Source organism: Sebastes umbrosus, chromosome 18 (assembly GCF_015220745.1).
Source record: "Sebastes umbrosus isolate fSebUmb1 chromosome 18, fSebUmb1.pri, whole genome shotgun sequence".
NCBI lineage: Eukaryota > Metazoa > Chordata > Actinopteri > Perciformes > Sebastidae > Sebastes > Sebastes umbrosus.
The window spans coordinates 5,303,543-5,325,355 of record NC_051286.1 but is presented as its reverse complement, the minus strand read 5'-3'; the positions used below and the strand labels follow the sequence as shown (position 1 = coordinate 5,325,355).

At 40.7% G+C, this 21,813-nt stretch overlaps 1 protein-coding gene across 2 annotated transcripts in view; it reads left to right on the top strand.

Annotated features, from left to right (window-relative positions):
- Positions 1–21,334, top strand: part of slc24a4b (solute carrier family 24 member 4b) — a 43,690-nt gene extending 22,356 nt beyond the window's left edge. The window contains exons 3-17 of one of the 2 annotated variants that reach the window (XM_037750818.1): positions 898–974; positions 4,572–4,646; positions 4,745–4,829; positions 4,951–5,054; positions 5,408–5,482; positions 5,574–5,599; positions 6,095–6,148; positions 9,107–9,204; positions 13,167–13,336; positions 14,191–14,326; positions 14,865–15,031; positions 15,514–15,628; positions 16,240–16,352; positions 16,510–16,575; positions 18,005–21,334. In XM_037750818.1, coding sequence (XP_037606746.1) covers positions 898–974; positions 4,572–4,646; positions 4,745–4,829; positions 4,951–5,054; positions 5,408–5,482; positions 5,574–5,599; positions 6,095–6,148; positions 9,107–9,204; positions 13,167–13,336; positions 14,191–14,326; positions 14,865–15,031; positions 15,514–15,628; positions 16,240–16,352; positions 16,510–16,575; positions 18,005–18,154 — 1,511 coding nt within the window. In that variant the 3' untranslated portion in view covers positions 18,155–21,334. Of the gene's footprint in view, positions 1–897; positions 975–4,571; positions 4,647–4,744; positions 4,830–4,950; positions 5,055–5,407; positions 5,483–5,573; positions 5,600–6,094; positions 6,149–9,106; positions 9,205–13,166; positions 13,337–14,184; positions 14,327–14,864; positions 15,032–15,513; positions 15,629–16,239; positions 16,353–16,509; positions 16,576–18,004 lie in introns of both variants that reach the window. The other variant, XM_037750817.1, reaches the window with a different exon arrangement.
- The last annotated feature ends 479 nt before the right edge of the window (positions 21,335–21,813 follow it).

The following is a 21,813-nucleotide window of genomic DNA, read 5'->3' as shown; positions in this document are numbered from 1 at the left end:
GGATAGATTATTGCCTGCAGCAATATGCTAGTTGTGTTATTGGATAGAGTATTGCCTGCAGTAATATACTAGTTATGTTATTGGATAGATTGTTGCCTGCAGCAATATGCTAGTTGTGTTGCAGGCTTGTTACAAGGAGAGGCGAGGTGTGAGCCTGCAGCTCGGGCCCAACAGGAACAGGTCGGACACGAGGCCGTTCGCCACAGATGCCGGGTCCTGTCAGGGAGACGGCCAGCTTCTGTCTCCAGCCAGGTGCACCGTGGAGCGGTTGTGCTCCCAGAGATGTGGGCCGTATGGTGGTACCATGATCACACTGTGCTCCAGCTGGAGCTCTGGATGATGGATGATGAGTCCTCAGCATGGGAGTTTTTTTTTTTCTCTGCCTGCTTGCTTTAATTCTGTATGACTTCAGGCTCTTAATATAGCCCAAGCTTTTACATCAGTCTTTGAGGAGGAGATGTGATGGTTGACTGTTCTCTTTTTCTTCTTCCATGAATAGGTATGAAGTCATTGGTTGCCGAGTGGTGTGACATATTGCAGGCTGCAAAAAGTCTTTAGAGCCATTTCAGTCCTTTGAAAATTCAAAGCCCTTGATGTTGTCTGAGTTTCCAGGTTTTTTTTTGGATGATGATCACAGGCTGCTATTTAATTTGCATTTGACCCTTTCTGGCTGTGGTGCCTTGTTTTTCGGTATACAAGACATTTTTGCTCTATTAGATAATCCAGTAGGAAGAGAGAAAGAATGACACTCCGATAGGTACCATGACCAAACTAATGCCTTCTGAACCAACTGACCGACAGCCATCACGAACGGTCCTCTCTAGGTGGGTTGGTGGACGTGTATCTCGCTGTCATGCTGCTGATGTGTGGTGACTGTGACATTTCCTCTCTCCTCAGCAATACACGAGTTCCCCCATGACTTTTTCACCCCCAGTGAACGTAGGAGCGGCGCCGTTCTGCTCCACATTACGGCGGTAAGAGGACTTTTTTTTTTTTTTTTTATACTTAAGCTGCTACACCTACATCTCCCATCACATCGGTCCCCAGTCAACACTCTCAGTAGAGCTCAGCTGGTTGCAGGTGGATTTAGAAGCTTTTCACTTAACAGCCTAACTGCTTGTTTTTGGCTTTTAAAGCCTGGAGGGTAAGGTTGGAGGCACAGCCACATTTAATATGGCTTATAATATAGTAAACAAAAAGCAGCCTAGTAGCAAATCAGTACCAAGAATGTAACACTAGATTAAAACCAGCGGATCTTAGATAGGAGCCTTACAGACTTTTGAATGTGTTGAATGCACATCAGAACAGCTGGGAAACTATACGAGACGTCATTAATTTCATTTTACGGTTTTGAGTGTTGTAAAGCGATGATGTCTCTCAAAGGAGAGCTTCAACTCCGGTGTGTGTGTGCGTGCGTGTGCGTGCGTGTGCGTGCGTGTGCGTGTGCGTGTGCGTGTGTGTGTGTGTGTGTGTGTGTGGAAAGCTTCATGAATATGATAGTGCTACTCTGAGGTTGGAGTATTTTTAGTCAGAGTTTAAATTTAAGAATGATTCATTAGAACAATGCCGAGGCGCTTGATAAATACCATAGACTGTATCTATAGATGGACGACGCGTCTCCGCCTCCTCCCACTGTACAAAAGTGAAGCCAAAATATCCTGGATACGGGAACTGCCATCTTGAGATATTGACGTAATTTGGAGCCAGAGTCTACGCAGTAGTGAACGGGGGCTGGAGTCAAGGTCTCTCCCACACACCCGCCCGAGCCAATCACAAGCTGAGCACGGCCACAGCTTGCTAGCGTGAGCCACCTAGCTGCTACGTTAGCACCATGCTAGCTGTTTTGCTAGAAAGACAGAACAACTAACCATAATATCTCTACATTTATGATCAAACTGTCACGTTAAGTGGAAGTGCAACATCGAAAGTTAAAGTTACATCTCGTCTCTCGTACATTTCCTGAGCAACTGTCAATCACAACTGTTAACCATGACTTGTCACCCCCTTTTTATAGCATCAAATAACTAATTAAAACCAAACTAACAGAAAAAAAATGAACCCTTGAACATACATCAGCGTGATAAGAACTACCTAAAATGACAGAAACCATCTTTGGGAAAAATGTATTTGACGTGTACTTTGGGTTTTTAGTTTGGCCCATGCCCCATCTACTAACATGGAGGAGGCGGGACTTATAACCTATACTGCAGCCAGCCACCAGGGGGCGATCCAGATGTTTTGGCTTCACTTTTGGAGAGCTGCCATGTCGTCCATCTTTATATACAGTCTATGATAAATACAGGTCAAGGACAGGAAATAAGGACAGGCAGATGTCCATTATTTATATTGTATGAGCTGCTTTTCCTCATGAAAAAATATTGTTTACATTCAATCATGCTAAGCTCCACTGACTTGACATAAAGCCACTTGTGGAGTTCAGTGGAGTTCGTCAGTATTGTTCAGCAGCTCTTCATGCCGGATTTAACTGGCTTTAAAAAAGTTTTCTCTCAGTCAAATGCAACTCGGGGCTGTTGCCAGGATTATAGAAATACTGAGGTCATGAGGCAATAACACATTCCACATCCCACTCAGAAAATGTTGAACAACCTAAATGAATTGGACATGAATGGAAATTTGATTTTCAAGCATGAAATGTTGTTTCAAAGCGTTTTTCCACACTGGGGTAGAAATGCTGAAACTTTTAATAATATATTATTTTGTCGAATCAAAGGACAGGTTCACAAATCTCCAAGTCTGTCTTAAAGTGATTGTCTTTTTAGTCAATAATTCCTTTTTTTTTGTTACTATGCCTCCGCTGCTGCTCAGCATGGGAACACAGGGAATTTTATACTAAAAAGACTGTAGCAAGATTTGAAGATACTCACATGAGTTGTCTAACGCTGACTGCTGCATATTAGATATAGATGACATTTTGAATAGACTTTTGGCTGTGGATTTAGTCCCCCATCATCTACATTGGAAGCACATTAAGAAAAAATTGGCATCCAATTTTTACAATGACAAATAAATAAATCTACAGAAGATGTGACCTCATTGTCATCAATGGTAGCTCCGGCCCTGAACACACCTTGTGTCTTTTGACCTTTCTATTGACTCGACAAGTTTACCGACATGATGAATGAGAGCCAGTTTGAACAGAGGTGTGAGAACTGCAGTATTCTGCCTTCACGTTAGGGCTGCACAATTAATTTGAATATTAATCGCGATCACGATTTTGGCTTCCCACAATTAAATGAACATGATCGCCTGAGATATTGACGTTTAAAATGCGCGTTCTGCTCATAGAAAACTCTGCAGCATATCAAATCAAGTGCTTCTTAAACTAACACCAGCCGGTGATCGAGTAGTTTTGGCTTCACTTTTGGGTATACAGTAGATATTATCTGTACAAGCAATCTGTTTATGATTAAATTAAGAGCATATAATTGTTTATCTAACTCTTATGTGGCTAATTTTGCTCTTGAATTGCACCAGATTGAAGCATTTAGCTTTAAAATGTAGTTAACAAAGGGGTAGGGTGAATATTCCTGTATTTTTCATATTGCAATATATATATATATATAGCAGAAGAAAATATTGCAATGTCAGTTTTTTCCAACATCGTGCAGCCCTAATTTGTACATTAACAGGGATTTAGCACAGCATAGAAGTGAAAACAGTGCTCTTTATATTTTAATATGAAAGTGCAATAAAATATTTTGTCGCTAAAACCAGTGAATAATTGTGATAAATAATCGTGATTATCATTTTGACCATAATCATACATGTTTAATGGTTAAACACTTCTCACCACAGAGATTACGTTAGCATGGAGATCCCCACCTGAGATACTTTAGAGAGAAGCAGCTCATATCTTATTCTTTCTAGACCTTAATGAAAGCTGAAATGCACCAACATTATATCATGGTTGGTCAAGTTCGGTTTCACTTGTACAGACGTGTAAAGAAATATTCATGATGAAGTCTTTTTTTTCAGATTATGATTTGTATACTGCGCTTACACTTTAAGTGTCTCCGGCTTTATGTTCCACACTGAAATAGGATTTATTATTCACTGCTGAGAGGAGTAAAAATCTAATCTGTGGGGGGGTCTAACCATACTGCAGTCCTGCACTGCCCCCTGTGGATAGCATAGAGCAGAGCACCGCTGCCGGGGCTGCCGGGCCATGATGATGTCACAGCTGATCTATAATTTATAGATCTTGCCTCAGCTACTGAAATAGGCTGCCTCCCACCCCTCACACCCCTCCTCTCTCACATCCATCCTGACAGATCCTGTAGATTTTTCCAAATTGTCAGAGAAAACTGCTTGTCGCTGAATTGACATTTGAATTTAATGCAGGTCCTATTTTAATTGAGTGCTGTGCTTTGCGATTCCCCTTCACCCGCCCTTTAGCAGAAGAATATCTTACTCTGCCAAGGCTCTATTAACTCAGCTAATTTCTGCTGATTAAGGATGTTTTTATACACACACACACACACACACACACACACACTATCTTGCCCTTGACACAAACTTCAAACTTCAAACTCTGCTGTTTCTGTCTCTAGGCGCTCTACATGTTTCTGGCCCTCGCCATAACGTGCGACGAATACTTTGTGACAGCGCTGGAGAAGATCTGTGAGGTACTTGGGTAGTTGTAGTCTTTCATCTTCAAGTGTTGACAGTCACACCATGTTGATTTTGTTTGTCTGAACCACACGTCTTTGCTTTATTTCTGCAGAAACTAGATCTGAGTGAAGATGTTGCAGGAGCCACCTTCATGGCAGCTGGCAGCTCTGCACCAGAGCTTTTTGCATCCGTCATTGGTAGAGACACTTACACACACACACACACACACACACACACATATACATGCATTATGTGCATACACTCCCAGATGGTTGGTGTCACCGCTGATTCTGATTGGCTGCCTCTCCCTGCTTGCAGGTGTCTTCATCACACACGGAGATGTGGGGGTGGGCACCATCGTTGGCTCAGCGGTCTTCAACATCCTTTGCATCATTGGTGTCTGCGGGATCTTCGCTGGACAGGTGTGTGTGTGTTAGAGGGAGTGACTTACTGCTCCGCCTGCATCATTCTGTTTATTTATAGACTGCAGAGCAGCACATGTGTGGCAGAAGTTTTTTTTTGCTGAGGGGAAACAAAGCCATCTGCCTCACTTAGCTTTCTCAGAACTGGTTTTAGTAGAAATGGAGAACGTTAATGTATCATAAATCTGTGTTTCTTATCCAGGCTCTTTCTGTCAAATAAAGTTTACACATTAAGGATATTTGATAATACCATATGTATGAACCAAAATGCTTCACAGAACTCTAATACACATAGATGAAGTTAAAGAAAAGATCTAAAATATGACTTTGATCACTTTTCCCTGTGCAATCAGGTGGTGATGTTGACCTGGTGGGCCGTTTTCAGGGATTCCTTCTACTACATCCTGTCTGTTTTGGCTTTAATTGCAGTAAGTTGGACCGCTTGCATTAACTGTATTGATCTTCTTTAAACGTTGTTTTTTTCTAATCTAAGAGAAAATGTTTCTCTTCATTTTTCAGTTCATCTACGACGGGAAGATTGTTTGGTAAGTTATTCTTCCAGTTAAACTGTAAATGAGCGAGACTATGTAACTTTTGGAAGAAGAATTAAAAATGTTTCTCCCTCTTATGATTGAAAAGCTAAATTCATAAGTGATAGTGATTCTACAGTAGCTGGGAGTGGACAAACCAAACACCGGCTCTAGAGACAGCCTTTCATGTTTTTTATGTCACCTGAAGGCCACCGTAGTTCTCCGACACGCTTGTAACGTGACCGCCAGGTCCTTTTTAAAGTTTTAAAATTCCAGGTTTTCTTACTTAATTGATTTCACTCTTAATAATACCCATAGACTGTATATACAGTCAGTGGTATACAGTCTATGGTAATACCAAATAATGGTTGTAGCAGGCAGCTAGAAGACCTGCAAACATTCATATATAATCTAACAAATCCTGGATATTCTATTTATTTCTTGCATGTAAGTGTATGTGGCTGAATTCATGTCATTTTATCAATAATCCTGTATTTTGGTCCTCATCAGGTGGGAGAGTTTGATACTGGTGCTCATGTATGCTGGATACATCCTCGTCATGAAGTGAGTTCTGCACATTTTTAACTTGTTTCATGTTCGATTAGACTGATGACACATTCCCACCGCAACAACCTGAGTGAGTGTGTGCGTGGGCAGAGTTGCACTAATACCTGTGGGCTGATGAGTATGACCATGATGAGAGCACTCTGTAGTTTCACAGGAGAAGAGTTGGTTTTCAGCTGCAGGAGAGTGTCTCATTCATTCATGTCCCCCCGTTACCCAGATGTTAGCTGAAGACTCGGCTCAGGAGCCTTCTGGTGGAAAGAATTTTATGACGCTATTTCACACAGTTAGGGCAGAATTTTCTCATTTGTGGGTATTTGACAATTATGCTACATAAAAATAAATGTAAAATATAAATAAATAAATAAAAATAGAATTTATATAAATTTGAAACATCAATGATATATAGATTAAAAATAAAGCTAGATAAAAATAAATTAAAAATATAAATAAATACATTATTTATAAATAAATAAAATAAATAAAAATACAATTTATATTCATTTTAAATAACACTGATATATAGATTAAAAAAAATGCTGCACATAAAATCTTCCAGGTAATTCCAGAAAATTATTTTTTCAGATGTATTTTATTTAATAAAACTACAGCCCCTTGACTCATACTTAAATCTACTGTATTTCAGCCTTTCTTTATTTATTATTATAATTGAATCAGAGTTTCTTTGTTGTCATTTTGTCTGGAGGGTACGTATCATTTGATCACAATTTTCAGTTACAATCTGCCCCGCAATCAATTCCTGCCTCATTTAATCTGTCACCTTTCGGCTTTTACGTTCATACCGTTTGCATAAAATACAGACTCCGTCTATTGCGCCATGTTTGTGTCTCTATAGTCCAATTTTCATAATGCCAACCCACGTCGTCTCTGTCCAGCTGGTAATCTGTGTTACAGTCCGCAGCAGCCTGCTCTCTCCCTGCCATAAGAGTTTAATCTTTCTCCCTCTGCAGTGGCTAAGAGCACAGGCTTAACCGGATCACTCCTCTCCTTTCTCATTTGGAGGAAAGAAGTGCTTACTGTAGGATGTGCTGTCATATGTCTCCCCTCTCCCAAAAATATCCGCTGACCATTTTGGGCCGTTCCAGTCAAAATGGAGTAGAGTGGGTTTTATATAGCACTGGTTAGAGCCCTGAGGTCACCTTCCAGGGCTCAACGGTCCTCAAATAGCAACACATGCTGCCCATTGTTCAAACAAATAACAGCATTTGGAAAAAACGTGAACGACACAAAATGTAAAAATAAACATCTCTATAAATGCTTTTGAATCTTAAATAATTTGTTTTTTGACACCATTGGTCAAATATAGGTGGGCCCAAAACTGACAAAATGTAATTAGAAACAGACAACCTGCTTCTATTTTCACAACATTATTTCCATCTTGTCTTAAAGTATCACGATGTAAATAACGTACTAAAATCTCCAAAATAAAATTGGCTAACTTTGTTGGCATTTGCTTGACAGTTAAATTGCTATAGCCACTGTTACAAAAGTTATGATGCTATAGAACAGTATGAATTCTTAACATTACATGCAATGGCTGATGTAGATTTATGATGAAAGTTACAGCTTCAGCGAGGTAGCATGTATTTCAGGCGGGAAGAAACATTTCACACGAGTCACAGGATCTGTGATTGGCTGCAGGTCATCTCGGGAGCGACCACCGCAGTGCATAGACATTGCATGACAGCTTGTCACGTGTGAATTCGGCGTAACCAGTATACAACAGAACATTTTCAAATATGATTATGATTGTGCGCCAGCTAGCGAGCCTTTCGGCAAGTGCGAACCAGTGTTTTACCCCCATGATATGACGTGATATAAAGCTGCGACATCTCCTCTTTCAACCCTCCTTGGTTTACTTCTAGGGTTTGTGGCCCACTGATTATGCGCAGTAGTGTTTCAGTAGGGATTTTTTAAATAGATTTTCTCAGCTTGAGGAAAGTTTTATAAATATAAAAGCTCCATGGATCAAAGATTCATAATAGAAAGAGTCATAATCGACCTTGTTTGCAGTTCAAGGTGTCCTGTCAAGTGGCCATTGGGCAAATATAGAAGCAAGGCTGAGCAGCGGCGCCGTATCCAGATCTTATTATACATCCATGGTGTGTTTTAGTAAAGTGTTTTTAGCTATTTAGCTTTTTTTCTCTTTATAACATGGAGTTTGAAGGAAAAACATGAAGCTCTGTATTTGATTTTAATCTCAATTTCACATATTTAACTAACCATATTATTTATCTTTTACAACCTGTAGTCTGTTCTGGACTCTATACTTTACAATCTGTACAAAATCTAACAACCACTGTTATTAAACCCTCAATTAAGATAAAGAAACATAATCTAAGATAAAATGTGGAATTAAGATGTTAAAATGATAGCACTGAATTATATCTTGCAAACTGCTCTGCAAAGAGACATTTGTAGTTGTAACGTCAGCTTTTGATGGCGTAACCTCTGAAAGGAATAGAGCAGCTCTTGTGAAGTTGCCAGTGGTGCTTTCAGATGCAGCAGCGGTGACTGTGTTCAGTGTTTGTGATCCATTTTTATGTAATGGCACTCAAATGGTCTCATTGAAGGCCTGCGTGGCTTATAAAAGCCTTGTGATTGGCCTCTGGGAACACTTTTCGCCTTCCTTTTCTGTAATGCAGAACAGCATAAATCAGCCATTTTTTATATAGTGTAATGCTGATGCTGGTTTTTAGAAAGTAGGCCACCTTAACTGTAAATTTATTGTATAGAAGTATGGGGAGTAAACAGATTATTTGGGCTAATTAAGACATACTATATTTCAAACAAGTTTGGAGCCTTTTCATCTGTGTATTTGCAACTGTGAATCTTGACACCGAATGCCCCGTCTTGTTTATTTCTTTCCCGTTTGGACTCCGGGCTGAATAATTTCAGTATATCTAATTTGGGGATTATGTTCCATCTGGTTACTAGATTCAACTCCAGCATGCAGAGATTTTTCATGGGGTCCAAGTCGAAGAAGAAGAACGTGGCCAACGGTAACGCTGCGGCCAGCAGTGAGATGGAGGACGGTAATACTAGTTATCACTATGTTTGGGATGACGACCCGTCATTGCCTTTACTCCTACCAGGTAAGGTTAATCAGACAGGCTGGGTACCAAAGACTATTCTCTGCCAGGAAATGAATCCGATGTTGAAATAGATGATTTGACTTTGATTCTCTGGAAGACTGTGGTTGTTTCCTTCTGTTAAGAGGGTCTGTGGCTTCAACCTTTGCTCCTTTCTGCTGAACTAACTTTAAATTCTTCATCTTATACTGTATTCTGCTGAAATGTACTTAAAGCAATAGTTCGACATTTTGGGAAATATGCTAATTTAGTTCCTTGCTGACCGTTAGATGAGAAGATCAATACCACTCTCATATCTGCCTGATAAAAATGAAGCTGCAGACGGTTAGCTCGGTTAACATACAGACTGGAAATGGGGAAACATGGTAACAGAAAAAATATAACACAAGTTATCGCTGTGGTAGCGACCTGTCAATCACAAGGTAGCCCCGCCCTAAAGCATCCCCTGCTTTATGGTCTATTTGACTCTAAATGGGACCATAATTTACTAAATGAACATCATGCTGTATTGAAGAAGACTTGAAACTAGTGATTGAGACCATAAACTCATGTTTACAATGTTTACTGAGGTAATAAATCAAGTGAGAAGTAGGCTCATTTTCTCATAGATTTAGCCCATGGGTGGAAACCTGCCCAATCTGGCAACACTGATGCTAAGCTAACTGGCTGCAGGGTGTAGCTTTTTGTTTAGTGTACAGACGTGTGTGGTATCGATCTTCTCAACTCTCCGCAAGAAAGCAAATACTGTTCATGCATTTCCCGAAATGTCAAACTATTTCTTTTATATGATTCAGCACTTTGCTAAATTTTCCAAAGATCAAGAAAACTTCAGTCCTTTGACCTCATGAACTGCACTACCTGAAGAGAGACGGTTTGTCAGATTCCCCCCTTTTACTTTTTTCTTTTTTCCTGTGGAAAGCTCTGTATGTTCCTGCACTAATTTTCTCTCCCCGCTGAGTCCTTTTCCTGTGTGATAAGCAACTGAAGCTTATCTGAGGATACAGGGGGCACGAAATGAAATGCTCTTGTTTAAAAAATGGGAACAGCATAATAAAGATATTCTTTAATCTTTCTTCGGTAATGCAGTTTAATGTCGGGGGACTTTGTTGTCTTGGGTTTCAAACTTATTAAAACAAACTTTGCCTTTTCTAAATAACCTCTTTTTTAATGTTGTATTTGGGTGAGATTTCCTCGTAGCCACAGTCCTCCACTTCTTCCTGTCCTGCCTTTTGACCTTTTGAGAAGCATCTAATCAGTGACATTTAACCCTTCCCACTTTGGCTGCATTAGTGTTAACATGCCTGTCTGTTTAGCCTTACTAAACTTATTCTTGCTTACTGTCAACAGTGTTGTGCTGCTGCTGTGTGCCAATTCTTTCTGCTTGCATACTACTTTTCCTCTGCCGGTCTCTGGGGCGTAGACCCACTCACTCCTGAAGTGGTAATGAATTTCACAAGAGGAAATGTTTATGCCGGCTCTGTTTACACAGCTAATTTATGTGCATTCTTGCATGCATAATAAGTCAAATTAAGGCTGAGTTAAACTAATAAGTGTACTGTAGAACTTTTTTTTATTCCCCACACACGGCATCTTATAGCTGTAGTTAGCGTAGAGCAAATGAGAAGTTATCGGGTGCCAATAAAACATTTAAAGATATGTATTCTTGTCAGCACAAATTGACTGACCATATGTTTAATGTGTCAGACACCTGCATAACAGTTTGATATCGTCAGCCCAAAGATGCCAGAGGTTACGTCTTTCATGTCATTTTGAAATCAATCATAAATATTCACAACTGGTAGGAAAACTTCAAAGCTGCACCAGGCAATTTGGGGAAAGCTATTTGAAGTTCAGTACCCAGAAATCATGTTAACTCAGCTGCTGTGTGATGTTTTATACCAAAGGGATGTGAAGGGTTGAACGTTGATGAGTCCAAGGGGGAATCCCAAAGATTTTAAACTCCTCTTTTTCTTCCATGATGCGAGGATAGAGTGAAGCGAAAGAAGGAAGAACTCATTTGGGAGCGTTAATCTGCTCCCCTGTCATTTCTTATTAAATAGTCTCATCATAACTGAATTTGCTCAAACCCAAATGATGTATTTTAGCCAAGAAAGCTTTTACTTGTGAGTCTTATTCATATTTACATACGTACCCATACTACATCCTGAGAATATATGCAGGTTTATGTAGTCTTAACATGTTCACACATGAATCTTTTTCCGCATGGCCACTGTCCAGCAAAAAACATGTAATATTTCATATCAACTAGATGATTAAGTGCTTGTTTATGGTTTTGTTCTACATCTTAGCTCATTAAACTACATGCAAACCCATTAGATTATCTAAAAGATGCATTGTTACAACCAACTCACAGATGTAAAGTCAACATTTTAGAGATGCATGGTTTTTACAAGACGGTGATGATATGTTCTTATGCCTAGCATGAATAAGCATACTGTAACACTGACTGATCCACGTAGGGGAAATAGTAAAGACGCGTGGAAACGGCAACATCAACAAGCATGACTATGCCTGTGTTACTTATCGCATGATTTTATTTGACAAAACATAGTTTGGAGACATCATCCGGGATTCTTACCAGTGAAAGATCTTGTAGTGTTTGACACCCTGTCGCTGGTCAGTCACGGGGTGTGAAAACCACAACGACTTAAAAGGGAAAAAACACCTAAATTATGAATTCTAATATGTTATTTCCATGGTCTAGTAAAGGGTAAATCAATATTTGTGAACATGAGCTCCTCTCTCTCAAAGCCAGAAACCAGAGAAGTAAGTCTCAAACTTGTGATGTCATAGGATATAAAGTCATGTTTGTTCTCTTTTTATACCCAAATGAGCTTTATTCTATTGTAGTGTTGTCATTTGTGAAACAGAAAATGTTCCCATATAGGCTACTCTCATCTCATGTCATCTCTCCCCATTCATTGTCTGTGGAACAGCTCCTGACTTTATACCCTATGACATCACAAGTTTGACTTTTAGCACTCTAGTTTTTGGATATGGGAGAGAGTTGCTCATGTTTACCAATATTTCTGGTCCGTCTTGGACCGTAGGAAGAACATAGATGAATTTTGGATGGGTGAAAGACAGCAAATTGTGTAGTGTGAACAGCGATCTGACGACTTTCAAAGTCTTGTAGTGTGAACTTGGCTGTAGTCGGCCGCCCGTTTAAAACAAATTTGACTGAACTCAGTATTTTACGAGATGGAGTAGACTGGAATTATAATGATCCAAACCTACATATAAATCACTTCCCTCATCTCTTTGACAACTAGCAACATGAAGGCACTAACATTAATTTCCAGGTCACTTTGGAAATGATGAGGGAGTGGAGAGCGATAGGAGGAATGATTTTCAGAGCTTTGGAAAACACCCAAAACTTGTCCAGACGAGACGTTCACACCGTAGATTAGGGGACGTTGTTGCTCTGAAGCTTTGATTTGTGTCGGCACTGAACTGCCCACGTAGTGATTTAGGATAATGGGAATGGTGCGTGTTGACATAAAATCTTGCCTGGTGCAGCTTTAACTCTAACATGGTGACAAAGTAGCTCTGGTTGAGCGTCCATTAATATTCCTTAGTAACTTGGCCCGGGACACTGTAGTGCTACAGACAGAATGACACTACAGACGTTTATAGGACAGTACGTATCTCTTGATGGCTCTTAAATTTTAATTAGTCTTAATTTGCACTTTAGGACGCTCCAACGGGGGGTAATATTTCAAAACTGTTAGGCATTAAGTGCATGCACTTGAATGAAATCTATAAAATGGATATAAATGAATGGAAACACAGTTCTATGTGTGTCTGATCTGGTTGTTGATGCACAGTTCATTCATTCATTCATTATTTTTTTTATATCTGTATCGTATCCCTGCACCTCTCAGTCAAGCCCTCCAAGGCTTACCACCGTGGATCGGTGGTGATGGTGGACGAGATCATGAACGCCAGCCCGTCAAAGTTCAGGTTTCCAGAAGCCGGCCTCCGTGTCATGGTCACCAGCCATTTTGGACCCAAGACCCGTCTGCGCATGGCCAGTCGCCTCATCATAACAGAGGTACAGCGGGGCGTTGTTGCCCCAGTGAGAGGATCTAGCTGCTACTGCCATATTTTAAAGGGATAGTTCGGGTGTTTTTGAAGTGAGGTTGTATGAGGTACTAATCCATAGTCAGTGTATTACCTGCAGTAGATGAAAGTAGAGAGAAGCAGACAGGAGTTACCGGAACCAAAGTAATGTACTGCTGTGGACGGGGCCGGCAGCAAAACGTATTTTAGCCACCTTAAAGAAAGGCCCTATATCAGTTTAGGTGTACATTTGTTTAGAATATTTTTGCCCGTTTACCTTGCCGTGAGACAGCTATACAGTCTATGTTTCCAACGGGGAACTGAAGCTGTTATTTATGCTCTCGCCAAAGCAACCAGACTCCATCGAAAAAAACCTGTAATTTTACCTCGCAGAACACAGGAGTCGCTTGTCTACCGCTGCCTCGATCGTTTAGTTTGTTTGTGTTATTGTGTGACTTTGGTTAGTTCAGATTCACCAAAGCCACACAATAACACACTTTTGTTTTACACTGCTTTGGTTCACTTAATTGTAGTTAATACACTGACTATGGATAAGTACCTCATACAACCCCACGTCAAAACACCCAAACTATCCCTTAAGAGGTTCTTTTGAGTGTATACTATTTTAAGCTTTGTGTTTCTGAGTTTAGTTCCAAAGCCATTTTTTATAAGCCCCAAAGAGTCTCCTTATCTCACTGGAACAGTATACATGTATTTATGTTTTTAATTTATGACTGCAGAAACAAAAAAATGTGTGAAAAATATGGCGGTAGCGCATCAGTACAACGTAGCAACCCGTCTGCTCATGTGCTCTTTGACTTAGTTTCTTTTTTCTGAAAGCGTCAGAAGTTGGTCCAAGCTGCTAACGGAGTGGAGACACAAGTGATTGACGGGAAGGTTGAAATCGAGAATGGAAACGTGCCGGAGGACAAACCCGCCGAGACGCAGGAGAACATAACCATCTCGCCGTTTCATATTCCAAGTATGTGATTCATGCATTTACTCCATGAATGTGGTGTAATCTGGCAGACATGGAGGGATTCTTTTAAGGGGTGGAAATGATGTAGGAATAATATAATTTTCTTTGACATTTATAAATCTATTTCATGTCCTCCTGTATTGCTAATTTAAGAATTTGAAATAAGCAAAATATACCTTTCTGCTTCAGTAAATGATATCCTCGCTTAAATATCAGTGGCTTCATATCAAATAAATAAAATGTAAGAAAAATGCATATATTGTTGGCACTTAGAGGACAGTATGTTTAGAATTACATTAACAATCCAGTTGCTGGAAAGAAGGGGGAAACCAGATTTAATTATACATTTTAAAGTGAAAAGATTTGTGGGAAATTTGGTCTGAACAGTGCTACTGACATGAGAAAGAGGCTACAGGTCATCTTGATCATAATAACATTTAATTCTGAAAATAAATAGCATTTCATACTTGTCATGTGGGCAATAAACATTCTTTCCACCATATTACTAAAAAGGCTAATCTCTCGTCTCTTCCTGTCGTAGGGGGTATCGGCAGCAAGTTTAAGTGGCTGATCTCGTGGCCGCTGCTCCTGTTGCTCTTCCTAACCGTCCCGAACTGTGCTAAACCTCGCTGGGAGAAATTCTTCATGGTCTCCTTCATCCTCTCCACCGTCTGGATCGCCATCTTCTCCTACTTTATGGTCTGGATGGTGAGTATAATGTTTGTGTGGAAAATAGATATTCAGAGTGAGGCATTTGTAGTGCAGTGGTGCTGAAATTGGCATTTTTGCTTGAGAAATTACTCTCTGATTCCAGCTCTCTGTTTTATATTATTGTAAAATGAATATCTTTGGGAGATTGGTATGTTGGTTGGACAAAACAAGAAATATAGAAACTTCATCAAGGTCTTCTGACAATTTATTCTAAAGGTTGACACTGTAAATGCCTTCTGTAAAATTGTATCAGTGAATAAATTCAATGCTAATAATTTAAAATCTACGGAAGCCCAGAGAGGCAAGTGAGAAATAAAAATATTCTGGTGATCCATTTTCTGGAACTGTGATGTTTAAAACATTTGCAGCTAAGTAAGGGAGCGTTAATGGGTATTTGGTGTTAAAGGTCGACATGTTTTTTTCCTCATACAAACAGAAAATGCTATTTCTGAGCTCTGACACTGTACATTTTCTCTCAGGTGACTATAATCGGGTACACTCTGGGGATCCCTGATGTCATCATGGGCATCACTTTCCTGGCAGCAGGCACCAGCGTCCCAGACTGCATAGCCAGTCTCATTGTGGCTCGGCAAGGTATTCCTCTCCCTCTGAGACACTTTTAGATTGTAATATTGTTGATTTATTATACGGTGGTGGAGAGCCAGACGTTGATGTTGCGTGGTGGTGCACATTTTATATCATTAGTCCACCAGGACCTTTGCGGTGAAAGTGCTTTCTGGGATGTTCCTTTTCTTAAGTGGATAGACGGAAGAATGTGGATAGAGAAATGTATCAAGATGTCTCAGTATACATTGTAAGCAACTTCCATGCAGATAGAGTTAACATGCATGTGTGCAGTTTAGCTGTAATTGATAAAACTTGCAGACTTTTAGCATTTACAAATCTAGTGTAACATACTTAGAGTTGTGTCCAGAAATTAGTTCTCTGCTATGTGCATATAAGAGTTGAACAAGTAGGAATGAAGCACAGGAACAGGAGGAAATAGTGCAGAGCTGTTTATAGACATTACGTCGTAGCTCTGCGTCACTACCTGCAGCTGAATAAGGTTAGGGCCCTTGTGAATATCAGAAAGTACAGAACAGCAAAACTGGAAAATTGGAAATACGTTTATTTGACCTGAAAGTCTCGATGAAAAACTTTCACATCCTTGCTTAAAGCTATATTTGCTTTTGGTTTTCTTGCAGGTTTGGGAGACATGGCGGTGTCCAACACTATCGGCAGTAATGTGTTTGATATTCTCGTGGGACTCGGGGTTCCCTGGGCGATACAGACCATGTGTGTCAGCTATGGATCGGTGGTAAGCAGCTTGTTTACTTCACAAACACTCAGATCTTGTTGTTTCTGTGTTATTGTGAAGGTAGGAAATCCAGTTCCTCCTTATCTCTGATGTTTGAATGAAAAGATTGAGGAGCGGCAAGTGAACTGTTGTTCTCTCTCCGTCTTGTGTGTTGCAGGTGATGATTAACAGTCGGGGTCTGGTGTACTCGGTGGTGCTGCTGCTGGGCTCTGTGGCCCTCACGGTGAGCAGTAGTTAATGATGTCACACATGTTGACCACTTCCAGGAAGATAACCTGGTTACTGTATGTGTCTAAAGTCAAAATCCACAGTACATTAATATAGATAAATAACATCCCCGTTTGGCTCCTCTCATCACTGACTGATGCACTGCTGTTATGCAATAGTGACTGAACGGAATTATGTAATTGGTTCATCAAAAATTCAATGTTCAAAAATTCAGTGTTGTAGCGTTGTCTTTCCTGTGAAAGATCCTCTGGTGCGAAGGAGGTAATTCATTTTCCTTTTTGGAATAAACAGAACAAGATTCGGGTAGTTATACTGCATTCAATAATAAATAAGACCTTGGTGTCTCACACAGATCAGTAATGTGGAAGCTACAGAAACTCTTAACTTCAACAGAAAGATGAACACACTGCTGGAGTGTAATCACTGATCAAAGAAGGACACCAAAATGCCTCTTTCGGATTACAGTTAGAATGAGATTTGCATATTATGTGTATACGCTTTGTTGTTTAAGTTACCGTAAAACTGCAATTAATAGTCCGGACTTTTATTTGCTTCCGTCACTGAACATGGGAAATACTATCAAATCGTTTATTTAAACCAGTATGAATATTACTTGCATAAAAATTAGGCTATCGAATAACATGTCAATTATGAATCATTAATTCTGGTCGAGCTGCGAGACAGTTAACAATGCTTATTTTATGACACCGGCATAGCAACACAACGCCTCTCTTTATCCTCGAGTGACGAGCCTATTTAGTATACCGAGAAGGAAAAGGGGTGAAAACTAGACAGAGAAAGGTGGGGATGCTTTTATATTGTAGCCAGCAAGGTAACAAAAACAAGCATACCCAACAACACAGTGCAGGAAGAAGAGAAAATATTGTCCATGTCAGTTAAAGTGCGGTCTTCGTTTGACGAACAAAGTTAGCAGAGAGTGAGCAAAGGACTCCACATGACAATATTCACAACTTGGATTAATTTTTATGGAACATATTCCGACGTTATGACCGCTTCACTAGGGAGTCACCACTTTCTTTTTGTCTCTCTTGCTTACCATGCTGTTAAATCTGAATGAATTATACTTTGGTACTCGTGGTTTCCATAAAATGAACTAAATGATTGAATTGTGGAAAATCCAACCGATCTAACGATGTGCAGCATATCCATAATGACTAAACTTACCCGGCGTCTACTTGAGACCTGAGTTTTTCAAAACGAGTAGCCACACCTGGGGAGTAAAAGGGACTCTAATTGAAGTTTTACGGTATGTGATATGTCAGTTCAGGGTGCAGCCTTTTTAATTCTGCTTTGTTTTGATACATTTTATCACCGTTTTTAACTCAAACCACTGCACATTAAGATTTCATTTTGGAGCATACCAGAGCCTGCCTAGCCACCCTGATGTTTTTGTATATGTACAGGTGTTGGGGATCCACCTGAATGGCTGGAGGCTGGACGTGAAGCTGGGCATTTACGTCCTGGTGTTGTACGCCATCTTCCTCTGCTTCTCTGTCATGATCGAGTACAACGTCTTCACATTCGTCAACCTGCCCATGTGCATGGATGATTAGAGCACAGCAGCATGCCTCGGATACCAAAACCTCAACGCTCCCATAGCATACCCCCAAATCTTTTTCTTTTCTTTCAATAATACTGGACCTATCTGCAGACTTTTTTTCCCCCCTCTCTTGCGCTCTTTTCTTGTAATCCCTTTTTGTCCCAAATTATGAATCTCATTTTCCTCGAGAGGCAGTACACGCTGTGAGAGTGGACTCCATTCTATGTCTCTAATTTGTCCTCTTTGTCACACAGTGCCGGTCCTTAATGCCCATTATTTCGGGCATTGCCTGTTATTGCAGTGAAGTCTTTAGTTCCTCTGTGCGCCTGTTACCTTTCTAACCCATCTAGCATGCCTTTTAGATGTCGGGGACCTCCAGAATCATAAGTGCCCCTGTTGATTGTCGGTGTGTGTTTTCACTGTTTCCACATTGTAGATTTCCACACACCATTTCCAAAGCCTTTCCACAAACCAAACCAGAGTCTGTGAAGAAGAAAAAAATTCCAACCAAAACCCCCACATAGAGATAACTCTCCTTCCTAAAAGAATTACCCTAGCACCCAAAGAAAAAAACTCCTTCTCCCCTGTCGACCCCCGTGGAGGAGGGCTTTGTCCTCGGCAGCTCCCCTCCTCCAGCCTGGACCCGACTCCCCTGGCATGGCCTTTGGCATCAGGGAGCAGATACTGTTAGCGCTTCTTCACCCTCCGCAACTCCTCCCAACCTTCATCTGCTTGATCAAATCTGCTTTTTCTTTAACAAAAAAAAAAAAAAAAAGACGTTTTGTCAGGACACTTGTGTGTCGAGATGTATCACAGTCCAGGATCAGACGACTGTGAGGGTGTTATGCATATGCAGCACTGCACAATGTAAACTTGTAAACACTTCTTTTTTTTTGTATTTATTTTTTCAAACCAAGGTTTTTTGTCTAGTATGAAATACGGAGGAGAGCTTGTTGCAAATATAGGACATTGCCTGTTTTTCACTGAAACAAAATTGCACATGGAAAATGCTTTTTTTTTGCTTTGTGCTGTAAGGAGATTTGACCACTCAGAGGGGGAATCTGGCATGTGGTGGTGGTGGCGGTGACTCCACTCCAGCGTCATTCAGCGATGGTCAGTCCACTTTTCCCTCTGCACAACTTCAGAAAACAAAGCTCCAGATCTGTGGGATGCAGCAGCCGATTTTTTGTCATCATCAGGTGACCTTTTGCAGAATGGAGGTCGTTGTTTTAAAGAAAATGCAAAAGAAACCAGACGGCTCTCAACACTTGACTGTCTGCTCTAACACCCTCTGGCCAGTAGGGGGTACCGCAGCCCCTCTACCCAGGGCGGGGGGGTGCCAACCACAGCCGGCGGTTATCAGGGAAACTCGGAGATGGACAACTCCAGCAGATGGTGGTGGCGATGGTCTCTTGATTTTGAGTTACATGTAGATATTGCACTTTAACAGCCGTCCTCTCATTCTGAATCAACTAGTGCTTCCTTCTGTGCGTTTGTATTTTCAGTGTATATGTGACTGTGTGTGTGTGTGAGGGAGAATAAGTGTGTGTGTGTGTGTGTGTGTGTGCGTGCGTGCGAGAGAGAATAAGTGTGTGTGTGCGTGCTCAGTATGGGCCCACGCTATGTTTTCCCACGCCGGGCTCTCAACTCTCGGAACATACTGGAACCTCGTTAAACAACCATGAGCACACCCCGCCTCTGTCTGCAGTGCATGCTGGGACATTAAAAAACAAAACGCAGCTCCTCCACACACAGCACAGCAAAAACGGCTGAGGGGCTTCCGGGCGTCTCCATGGAAACCCACTTTACAAAAATCGGCAGCTACGAGCACTGCAATCCAGACATTTTGACATCATGCAAAAACGGCCCTGCGAGGAGTCCACTGAGTGGAGGTGCAGAGACTTTTAAAACAAAAGCGTGGTGGGGAAGTGTTTTGTGAGAATATTCCTGTTGTCCACGCCGTTGGCAGCAGGCTCTTGTATATGCAATCTCAATTTAAAGAATTCTATGTGACAGAAGGCCCCCCCCCCCCCCTGCGAGGTTTGCCATATTACGACGGGGGACCCCGTGGAGATGTGACGTCGGTTTGTCTAGTAGTACTTGATGTGTGAGCTCACAGGTGTGTGTGTGTGTGTGTTAGTGAGGAACTGAAAAAGGTGGACGTTTTCTGGAACAGTGAGGGCAAGTCCTCCACACACTCTTCTTTTTTCCGTCCCCTCTTGCACAAGGGCATTAACTCTCCACCAACCCTGGCTGACGGAGCAGCAGGGGATGGATGAATGGATGGCTTTCCTCCACCGCCCTGGGGATGTTTTTCAAAAAGGACATGGATGAGAGCAGACTTTTAAGGATTTCAAAAAAAAAAAAAGAGAGAACAAGTTGGACCCCCTTAAGCTGCTACTCCATCAGGGTTCAAACTGGAAGGAGGTGACCACACAGGGCCTCCACACACCCACTGACATCCTTGTACACCTCCCCCTCAACCCTTTCAGTGGGTCTTCTGTACATACAGGACCTATTTTTGGATGCTTTTTTTGTGGGGGAAAGCACGTCTGTACTGTACTTGAGTTGATTCAGAATGTGCAGTGTTCATTTTTGTGTGTGTATATTTTTTGCTCTGTGTGGTCATGTCCCGGGTTGCCAGGTTTGAGTGGTAACACACACACACAGCAGGGGGAAAAAAACTCCTCTTCTTCTTTTTGTCCTCATCTTGACACACAGCGTACGTTCTCACCGGTTGTCTGACTCGCATCTTTGTTACCACTTTTTTTGGAAGAGGAAGGAAAAAAAACAAAACATCAGATGCCATACTTGTCATAGCTCTGCATAAATTAACAGATTGTATGGAGAATCCTGTGTACAAAATAAAGCGCACATTACTTTAGATAAACACACACACGTTAGAAATGGCAAGCGAACACACAAAGAGAGGACCGGTATGTATTTCTTGATTGAATGCGACCTGATGCACTGTGAGCTCAATGTGACGTGGGAGTTGTTTGTCAAGAATAATAAATGATTAAAAAATATATTTAATGTAAAGTTAGTTACTATAAAAACATTACTGAGGACATCTGTATAACTTATATGAATGTATTGTCTTGCTATACTGGACATATCCAACCAATGCATTTTACTGTAAAGCAATAATGTGAAGAAAAAAAAATAAAATGGCAAAAATAATTCCTGTACATTTGTCTCATAAGTTCTTGGATTGTTTGTGAAACGCATAAATTAAATGAAGCCATTTGTACATGTATCTGCTGCTTGGGCTGTTTTGTTTTTCACAGCATGTACTGATGATTTAAAACGATTTAAAGGGTACTTTTGGATAAAATAAATGGTGGAAGTGCAGTACTTAAGTACAATTTTAAGATACTTCTGTGAGTATTTCCATTTTATGCTACTTTATACTATACACTACTACAACTCAAAGGAAAATAATGTACTTTTTACTCCACTAAATATATTTCACAGTTGAAATCACTAATTACTTTTCAGATTAAGATTTCACATAAAAAAAGATTTTTTTTGCAGAATGAGTACTTTTACTTTTATATACCAGTTTTTGTCTTTAGAAGGTAGCAGGTCAGCAGTAGATGTCACATAGAAGTGGTGTACATCATCTGAAAGCTGGGAACCTGAAGATTAATTTGAGATGCAGCTCAGCAC